We start from the raw sequence: 10,976 nt of genomic DNA, 5'->3' as shown, positions 1-10,976 counted from the left end.
TAACTACATGATATGAAACTATTTGCAAGTTTTAACTTCCAGAATCTTCTGCGACAACAGCAGCCTACCTTTGAATGTGATATCACAAAACTTTTCAACAAAAAGAAAATGTCTACCTACCACATAATGTTCCCACAACCTGGGAGTCTGCGTCTCTTTGCTGCAGCTGCTGCATTTATAATGTCTCCACACTGTGGACCGACCTGCACTTTTCTAAACTGCGGAGGAAGTCGGTGCTTTGTTGAGCAGAACAAGAGGAGAAGCTGAAGAGCTCCGAATTGAGATTATTGTTTCAACATGGCACAAAGTCTCTCCTGCTCTCCTCAGGTGCGTCGCATCTGCGGCTAATTACCTCATTATGATGTCATCTCTGATCCTGCGCACACACTGGTGCAACAAGACAAACTAAGAACACATCATACAAGAAATCAACTTGCTTTGCTTCAGCAGTAAATGATACAAAGAGAGAGAAAATGTTGTTTCTGAGCTCGTTCTGCCGTCTCACTACCGTGGACAAATTAGGCTATTTCTTTGAAGGGATCACAGCAGTTTGTATACATCCCAACTCTTTTGAGGAAACTTTAATTGGACATTTTTGCACTGTGAACAAAACCGGCTTTGAATTTAAATGTATGGAACCGGGACGCAGTAAAAGGTAATCATATACAAATGTGTGCAAACTGTCACTCAAAGATCTGAGCAGTAAAGATATGTATGAGTGAGAAACAAATGAGAAGAAACACAAACTCAATAGAACATTATTAAACCGAGTCTTTTCCCGCAGATGAAATTAGAGATGCAGTTTATCATGGAAACTTCTGCAGCAGATCGATTGAGCGGTGCAGCAGTGCTCTGTGCAAAGGGCTGATGGTGAGACAAACAGGGATAGATAAGACGGAGGACAGACGATAAGGAGGACCCTCTGCCCCGGAACCGCCACAACACTTCATCTGCTGGAGAAGATGTTTGCGCAAAAGGCCAAAAGTTGTGTCATTATACACATATTATAAAGGATCTGTCGAGAGGACCTGCTGACATTCTTCATTTTATTGTCATTCTTCCAACAGGCCTGCTAATCGCTCGTTCCCCCGGGCTCTGAGTGACAGGACCCGGAATTGAAATGAAAAGTAAGAGCAATAATCACTGAGAGTCACTTCAATTGTGAATGAACAGTGAAGCGACCCATCCTCACACACACACACACACACACACACACACACACACACACACACACACACACACACACACACACACACACAAACACGAGAATGATTCAGCGTATTGAGCTACATTGAGGCTGCCAGTTAGCCACTCGGGCTGATTATTATCCGCGGCCCGACGGACACGGCTAACAGTCAGACCACCTGAGCTGAGTGACCATTTGGAACGGATTCAATTACTTCTGGGATTGATTGATCTGGTCTGGCACAGGCAGGAACCGATCCGATTGTCCTAAAAAAAAAACTGCAACGCTGGCCGACCGTTGAACTCTAGGCGGCCGGGACTGAAGCTCATTGTCAGTCCGTCCATCTGTCCGTCCTCCTGTTCGTCCATCTGTCCGTCCTCCTGTTCGTCCATCTGTCCGTCCTCCTGTACGTCCTCCTGTACGTCCATCTGTCCGTCCTCCTGTCGTCCATCTGTCCGTCCTCCTGTTCGTCCATCTGTCCGTCCTCCTGTACGTCCTCCTGTACGTCCATCTGTCCGTCCTCCTGTACGTCCATCTGTCCGTCCTCCTGTCCTGTCCTCCTGTCCGTCCTCTCTGTCCGTCCATCTGTCCGTCCTCCTGTCCGTCCTCCTGTCCGTCCTCTGTCCGTCCTCCTGTCCGTCCTCCCTGTCCGTCCATCCTGTCCGTCCATCCTGTCCGTCCTCCTGTCCGTCCATCTGTCCGTCCTCCTGTCCGTCCATCTGTCCGTCCATCCTGTCCGTCCATCTGTCCGTCCTCTGTCCGTCCTCCTGTCCGTCCATCCTGTCCGTCCTCTCCCCTCCTGTCCGTCCATCTGTCCGTCCTCTGTCCGTCCTCCTGTCCGTCCTCCTGTCCGTCCATCTGTCCTTCCATCTGTCCGTCCTCCTGTCCGTCCATCTGTCCTTCCATCTGTCCGTCCTCCTGTCCGTCCTCCTGTCCGTCCATCTGTCCGTCCTCCTGTACGTCCATCTGTCCGTCCTCCTGTCCGTCCTCCTGTCCGTCCTCCTGTCCGTCCATCTGTCCGTCCTCCTGTCCGTCCTCCTGTCCGTCCTCCTGTCCGTCCATCTGTCCGTCCTCCTGTACGTCCATCTGTCCGTCCTCCTGTCCGTCCTCCTGTCCGTCCTCCTGTCCGTCCATCTGTCCGTCCATCTGCCCGTCCATCTGCCTGTGCTCCGTCTCCCTACCTGGCCTTCTGTACGTCAGATAGTTTGAAGACATTTGAAGGAATATCTTAAATTGCATATTGTTTAACAGATGAGGATGATGGGAATGCCACTTTTCTGTATAATGCAATTGATCGTCGTCTTCTGAGGCGATATTGATCCGGCCAGTGGGCGGGGCTTGGTTTTGGCCATGTTTTCTATATGGCAGCCGGTTTACAAACTTAAAGCTAAACAGCACACAACCAATGTGTTTCTGAAAACAAGCGAGGCCATAAACACAGAAGCAGAATCATGATTTATATTTGATCAGCGCTGCAGTGGCTGCGAATAAGCTGCGCCACCAGAAGCTAATGTCTTTAAAAAACGCACAGAATGGAAGTGAACGGGATATGAATGTTACTCCCGCACGTGTGAACGAGCCTCAACAATGACTGAACAGGGAGGATTTAGTGCAGGACTGTTGTATAACACTGCACAACGTATAGCTTGGTGCACCACATTGAATGACAGTGTATTTATAATCAGTTGAAAACCTTTAAAAATAAAACATAAATTAATCCTTTTTACAGTTTATGACACTCAAGAAAATCAAGAAAGTGCTAAAAATCACTTCTTGGCTGAACCCATTTTCTCCCAAAGTGCTTTATCAGCTCCAGTTAGAGATTTGCTACAATTCCCAGAATGCCTTTCATCAACCCCCAGATAAAGAGATGTGACCTTGCTGCTTTTCAGCTGTGGATTGTAAATGTAGATGAAAAAAAGCGATATCAACCGCAGAGCGAGAGTCTCCGGTCGAGGAAAGGTGAGTCGACCTTGATTCAAACCTCAACCTGTCTTCAATGCAATGCATTATGGGCTTTGTCCTGCTCCCGTGGCTGTGGACGCCGCTCTGTGTTTCTCCTTTGAGACTCTTTCCCCCACGACTGACTGATTGATGTCTTAGATCACAGAAAGGTCCTCTGCTCTCACACTGCTGCTAGAGATGTGTAGACAGGAAGTTGAATTATTGTAATATTCGGGGGGGGGGGGGGGGGGGGGGGGGGGTGTTAAACAGAGTGTAATCCCCACCAGCTCTTTTGTTTCTTTATCAGTATTTACATGGATTACCCCTTAATGACTTACAGAGAGATGCAAGACAAAAAAAAAGGAAAAAGATAAAAGTCAGCAAAAGTAGGGATTTTTCCTTAATCCAGTGATTTAAATAATAAGAAACACACGAGCTCAGTGAATGTTTGCTGGAACCTCTCAGAGACGTTTTTTTTAACTTTTCTAACATAATTTAAATCAGAATATTTGCCAAAATCCTAGATTTATTTGACAAAATGTCAACAAGGTCAGTGTGCACTACAAACAGGCTAAAGATTACAATGTTTAACCAGCAGGATATGCAACAGAGAGACAAGGTGTTGCTCACCTTCTCTGACCAACACGTAAGGCTGCAACTACCAATGATTTTGTATCTGCCAATCATCTTCTCAATTAGTAGTTTGGTTTTTAAAATGTAAAAAAAAAAGAGCCCATTACTGTTTTCCCCGACAGTCTCAAATATTACTAAACACAATGAGCAAATACTCATACTGGGAGAGCTGGTGCCACATGCTTTTGTGTGCAGCATACACACTCTGCACAACTCCACAGCATGCGAAGACATTACACACAACAGTTTAGGGAAGTGTCTCGTTTCAATGCGTGCACAAAAAAAAGCCCACGACTGGCTTTACACAGATCACGGAGATCAACCCCATCCAACACCTGTGGGATAAACTTGAAGGCTGACAGAGAGCCCAGACCTTATCACAGAACATCAGTGTTGGACCTCACGATTGCTCTTGTAGCTGAATTGGAGTAAATCCCTGCAGTCAGGATCCTAAATCATGCGGAAAGCCGATAATAAAAAAGGGTGTAATCTCCGGGTGTCCACATACGTTGGACGAAATAGGACGTTTGTTAGCTCCTTACAAAATACCCTCGGTAGCTGGTCAAAAAGCAATTACTGTGAGCATTTCTTTAGACTTAACTATGTGGTTGGTAAATATCGCAGATCGACAGACGCAGACCGTTCATCCCAGACCTCTCCTTAGACTTTCTGTGCAACTATTACAAACTTTGCTACTGACAGAAGAATTATTATTGACGTGACAAAAAGAGTTTGCTTGTCAGGAAAACACAAGTTGACTAAAGCTGTGGTTTTTGTGGTGAGGGAAGTGCAGCGCAAAGGGCAAAATCGTGAACTGAGAAGAGCTGAAAAATCACAAAATACCTGAGATCTCTTGTGTATTTTTAATAAATAAATGCAAGTTACAAGCTCCCAAAACTCCAATCCAATGCAACTACTTAAATATCAGTCAAGTTATCTGTATTTCATCTATTCTTTCTTCTCTCCATCGTCGTGTCTTTGCATCTTTTTCTCAAGATTTGACTTTGTTGAACAAATCATGGGGACAATTGAGAAAAAACAAGACTTCATGCATTGTTCTTTTTTGCAGTTGAAATGGATTAGAAGATCAGATCTAAAATCCCATGGGAGGGCAAAAACAAATGTCTGCAACGGGCATGTTGAGCTGCAGGAGAAGCTCTTGCAGGATTTCCACAGGTGCTGAATAAAACTCGTCAGACTCGAATCCCAGAGACACCGAACGCTCTCCGACTCTCCCGGCTGCAACCATCTCATTAAAAAACAAACTCCTTCTCATTCTCCAGCTCTCGCCGTCTTATTGTTGTTCATTAATGCAGTCCATTACCGAGTCTGCGTGTAATTATACTCCTGTGAATTCCCACATGCTCTCTTTTGGAATTAGTTGATGTTACATTGCGGAAAAAAAGTGTCTTCCTTAAGCGTCACAGAGAGGTCAGAAGACAGCTGCGGCCCCGGAGCTAAAGGGCTCAAGGACGCTCATTCGCTGACCCCGAGAAGTGATTTCAATCCTCCGAGGGGTCGAAATCATTACACACAAGCAGAGCAGTGTCGTCCGATCAATCCCGCCTTTGTTGTTTAAGTGTCTCTGAGCAAGGCACATATCCAATTTGTGCACCACTCAATCTGACCTTTAACCCCTCCCCCCCTCCGTTGAAGGAGAATGAGTCCAGTTCAAAAGGGACAGACAGCTTGTCTTTTTTAAATCATGTCATGAGTGTTCACAAAGGTGGAAATCATGAACAACTGGATCGCCTTGAAATAAATCCGAATCACTGAAGCAGTAGAAATGATTAAGTTAGAGAAGGTGGCTTTCAGTAGGAAAAATAATGACACACAATAAACTGAAACATGGAAAAGTAGGAAACTTTATGTGGCTATTAAAAGAAGTTAATAAAAAGAGGAAGCTTTAAGAATGTACAGTGAAAGGAACAATGTTGAGGACTGATGTTGTTTGAGGGCTGCGTCAGTAAAGGGTTAAACGTCAGGGTGCATCTGCATGTTCATTAATTGTCGTTACACTGTTGTTTGTAACACTTGTGTGTTCGTGTTGCATTATTCAAGTCTTTCTCTGGGTCTCGTGTCATTTTACACTCGTTATCAGACGTTTGTTTGGACTTGTTTCTTCTTCTTTTCTTTTCAGTTATTCCTGTTGAGCATCAGTGACTGCTGTCGCCAGGCTGCTCTGCTGTCAATCAAATGTCACCAAAGTTCTGCATTATTATGGGCCATCGTTGCCATGTAAACATAACAATATGCACAAATATATATATATATACAGACACTACTATAGGTAGCGTGCAATGGTGGAAGAAATATTCAGAAGCTTTACTTAAATTCCAATAACATGATGTAATACAAATACTCCATTACAAGTAAAAGTCCTGCATTTAAAAGTACAGGAGTATGTTTTAGGGTGGTGATGGTCTAGTGGTACGCCTCCCAAAGAGAACACCGCAAGGTTGTGAGTTCAATACCAGGGCTGCCAGTGTGCCCCTGAGCAAGGCACGTAACCCCGAGTTGCTCCAGGTGGACTGTCCCTGTAGTTAGTTCACTGTAATGTCCGCTAAATGACCTGTACTGTAGTTTTCTATTAAATGCATCAAAGTAAAAGTATTTGTTCTGCAGAAAAATGAACCCCTTTGAAAGACAAATGATATACATGTTGGGAGCCACTGGTTTAATCTCCAACAATGCAGCTACTTTAGAAGCTAATCATGTGTTTTTACGTTACCTGTTAACATGAAAAGTAACTAACTATCAAATAAACGTAGTGAAGTAAAAAGTACAATATTTCCGTGTGCGATGTCGCGCAATAGTAGCAGAAAACGGAAATAGTCAAGAAGCTACTTAAAGACAGTACTCCAGTAAATACTTGGCTACTTTCCAACACGAGTAGCTTGTAAACACGTGCACGTATATTGTGTTTCCAATATCAATCATCGAGTCTATTATGTAACATACATTTCTCAGAGCTGTTGTGAAGACATTTAAGCAAAATACATTGTTTCCTGTTGGTATGACAAACACCATACACCAAACTCCGACACCAGAGGACTGACCTCACATTACAGTCGAGTCACGATGAACCTTTGGTCTCGGTCTAGAATGAATCTCCAAACTGCTCAGACTTGATTTAAGCAAATTTGACTAACAGCTGCATACACATCTGTATTTGCGTCATTGTGGCAAATGTTGTACTTCCTATTTCTGTCATTTTATTTCTTATTAAAGATGTTTTCTTGCCATTTTGATTGATATGCATGTCGACTTCATGTAGACTGTGGTTCCATATCGCACTATGATAAACGGATAACTTGATGATGTGAGAACCCGAAGTATCATGATATTAATTATGTTTCACAATGTTTTAAATAATCAACACGTTGTGTCACATCCAGTGAACGTGGCTCCTCTAATATATATACGCACAGTTCAAAGCACAGGACAGGACATTAGTTTGGATGTGTTGCGGGTGGAATGCTGCTTTAAAGAGTTTGCCAATGGATTCTCTCGTTTTTACATTTTATCTATCTCACTTAGTGTGGAGGAAGAAAAGATCCAGTTAACTAACATGACAAGCAGCCAGAGGAGAAGAAGAGCGGAGCACAGAGCTTAGATAATGTTCCTGTCAGCATGTTCGGGGCAGGAGAGAGGAACCAGAGGAAGAAACTGTCAGAGCTCAGGTGACCCACCAGAATCTGTCACAGTCAGGACAATAAGGGCAGATTGACAAAAAGCCTCATGGGAGAGGAATTCACATTTTTTTTTACTATCACTATTTTTATATATCACTATATGTTACAAATTCAGCCTTGATGCGAAATATTCTCACGGTTTTCTGATCGATTTCTTCACATTTCTGTCACCAGCGGATGAGAGGGACAGGTGATGTTTCCGGGGATAAGCGCACACACATGCACATGAACGGGCATAGACGCACAAACGTAGCGAGCACGTACACACTCGAACATACATCTTCTACACTATCCTGTTTTTGAATACAACGCTCACATGAGCACCGTGCACATATTAAAACACACACCAGCACGTATGCACACGCGCGCTCACACACGCACACCCCTCTTGTTCCCCACAGCACCCCAGCGGTCCTACCTCCAGACTTGCCCCAGCTGCATGACGTGAAGTACGGTTTGAAAGACCCACATGCAGACGGTGCAGCACCTCCGGGGGCCCCCGACTCTTCCTGCCGTCGCAGGCGGGGCAGAGGACGTGTTAACCGGGGTAGCATTTGCGGTGTTCAACGCCGCCGCGCTCCCACCGCGCTGGTCGCTGTCCTTGGTGCTTAAAGTGTTGTCGCCCGCCGTGGCTGCGCCGCCTGCCGCGCCTGCCGCCACCGCGCCGGTCCCGCTGCCGCTCGCTGCTCCATCCCCGCAGCTCAGATCCGAGTAGTCATACACGAACCACCTGAAACTCAATACCTGGACCACAGCGGAAGGCACCACGACGAATACGAGCGTCAAGCCGAACCACCATTTGTCACCTCTCAGGTAGTAGTCGGCGGCCAGCCACAGGTCGGTCGCTCCGTCGGAGAAAAAGACGAGCAGGGCGCAGAGCACCCAGCAGCAGTCCAGCAGGGTGTAGGGTTTCCCGCCGGTGGCGCTGCAGCGGGGCCGGGCGGCGGGGTTCCCCGGTTCCGAGAGGCTCCTGGGCGTGTTGTCATCTTCCACAGACACCGCTGCTCCATCCGACTTAGCGGCCATGTTGGTTAGGATAGGAGAGAAAGACAGAGAAAGAGGTGGGGATACGGGAGAGAGAGAGAGAGGGCGCGAGAGAGAAGGCAGGGGAGGGGGCTGGCTGTGTGCAGGAGAGAGAGAGTGAGAGAGATTACATCATAACTAGCCTCATCATCAGCCAATTAATTGCGAGGTGTCATTACTAACAGCGCGTTTAACACCATGACACCAGCGCGATGTTTTCACGACATTCAGCCTGCAGACGGGCAATTCTGCAAACATTTATGACCTGCAGGGTTTTTTACTATTTGTTCCTGTCATTAAAATCTCCCCCAGTTACATTACGCTGTCTCTGCAGCAGCACATGACAAGACTGTTGTTAAACTCATACCAAGGCGGTTTTATATGCTGCTCGTACTGAGTATCAGTTTCTGACTTGGCACCTTCCCTGAGGGGACTTGTCATCTTTTTTTATTTTTTACTATGAATGTTGTAAACCGGTGAATGTCTGACATCCTGTCCACTGATGTCTGTGCTGCACCATGAATATCTCTCCGGACAATAAATGTTCAAAATGTGCATCGACTCATAAATAATGACCCCCACTTATCAAGAGAAACGTTTTGCTGAGGTCCTGCTTCACATTCAGACATGTGACAATTCATATAAGCTCTTTATATGCTGTCTCACGGGAACAGAAAGGTTAAAGGGGAGAACAGAGAGATCATCTACTACAGTAAATATTGGGATCTTCCAATAATGCTGCAGAAGTCTCAAATAAAACCACCAATTTAAAAGGTATGTCCTTGTTAAAACTATTCAGTACATCTGAAAGATAAATCTGCAATTTAAACATTGACAAAGAAGATAGTGTATAGACACGACACCAGGCCAGAAGAGATGCCAGACTTGGAATACATTTTGAACAAATCAAAGTAAACTGTAAAACATTTTTGGCGTTATATTTGGGCTGAATGACAACGATCCAGACACACAGCTACAGAATGGTTTTAAATTTGATCATGTGACCAAAATCAACAACATTTTCGTCCATCTCTTGCAACAATCCCATCCCATTGGTTCCCACTGAAGACAGTGGAGAGGCCATTCAAACTGGGGACTCTGATATACACACACTTAGTTGGATTGCTCCATTGTTGTTTAGTAAGTGTTAAGATATAAGACTAGAATACCACCAGACTTATCCTTTAAAAGTTCATCATCTTCAGCTGTTGAAGGAGGGACATTTACTTTTCATTATATTCTCAGCTGGTCCCCGAGCAGCAGCTCTCTAACCTGTGCCTGTGTTTTATCATCAGAGCCTTTAAAGTGCATTTTGTCTGATTCTAACGAGGCAGTGATGCATAAAGCTGACAAGACGCAGAGCAACTGGTCTGTTTACAGCGGTGACCGTACTAATTGAAAAGATCCCATAAACTCTGAGCAGAATAGGCAATAAAACTTTGGTTCATTGAGGGCAGTGAAGCTCACAGTCGTAATTCACCAATCAGCTGCCGTGTTTCCACATCGGGGCAGAACGGGGGCTTATCGGAGCCGGGTCAATCCAACACTGTCTGTGGAACAAGATATAAATCCCAGTTTGTTTGCTGCTCTCACAAACCACATCAGCAGCTCTTTCTTTGGGTTCAGGCTCAATGTTCTCCCATGTGTAAACCAGGAAGCTTCTCATTGGACAGCAGCTTCATACAACATCTGTACACCTCCATATTTCAAACATACAAACGGTCTGAACAACAGAGACTAGCAGCACGCCCCCAGATGCTTCGTAATGCCTCAGTGCTGTTTAATTCAAAGCTGGAAGTGTTTCACTTTTCTTTTCCGTGACATGTATTAAAAACACACAGATTTGTCTGAATATTTTTTCTGATAAACGCTTCCCATTATGAGTTTGAGACTAAGGGGAGCTAATTAGAGATCCCAGATCATCACGGCTCTGACACGCTTTAGAAAAACAGAGCAGAGTTTCTGCATTGAAGAGAAAACGCTGACACATTCTCACTGCAAAAGTGAAATGAAAAGTTTCATGCAAGGTTTCTCCACAAAATGAACTTCAACCTTCAACATTTCATTTAGGAATATGTACCATGTGAGCCGAGGGTGTGAGCTAATACAGCGAGGCCATCCTTAGTTGGTATTGTACTTCAAGTTGTACTTTAGAAAATGTGCGATTAATGAGAGTCAAACAGTAACTAACTAATTAACTAATCCGCCTAAATGTATCTTTAATAAAAATACTTTCCCTAGCATAATAAAAACAATCCATTCTTTAATGTTGTAAATACCGACATTAATTAACATAAACTACTTTGGGGAAATCACTAAAACAAAACTATTGCTTGCATTAGTAGCTGCAACACAAATGGTGCACTTTAGATATATAATTGATTATTTCGTAAGCATCCAATCTCTTTTTCTTTGGGATTATTTTTGAGTTTTTCGAGGCCCCCGCTGTAAGGACTCAGCCCGAGCACCCGTCCCACCAATCATCTTTGATTTAA

General features: G+C 44.6%; 1 protein-coding gene across 1 annotated transcript; it reads right to left on the bottom strand.

Moving 5' to 3' along the window:
• Window positions 1-348: 348 nt before the first annotated feature.
• LOC115005519 (XK-related protein 7-like) lies at window positions 349-8,484 on the bottom strand. The gene is made up of 3 exons (XM_029427366.1): window positions 7,877-8,484; window positions 2,147-2,375; window positions 349-387 (listed from the first exon to the last, which is right to left on the bottom strand). The coding sequence occupies exons 1-3, from the start codon at window positions 8,482-8,484 to the stop codon at window positions 349-351; spliced, it is 876 nt and encodes a 291-aa protein (XP_029283226.1).
• Window positions 8,485-10,976: the final 2,492 nt, after the last annotated feature.

The sequence above is a fragment of the Cottoperca gobio genome, unplaced genomic scaffold (assembly GCF_900634415.1).
Source record: "Cottoperca gobio unplaced genomic scaffold, fCotGob3.1 fCotGob3_313arrow_ctg1, whole genome shotgun sequence".
Lineage (NCBI taxonomy): Eukaryota > Metazoa > Chordata > Actinopteri > Perciformes > Bovichtidae > Cottoperca > Cottoperca gobio.
Note: the sequence above shows the minus strand (reverse complement) of the source record. Positions and strands in the feature narration are given on the sequence as shown.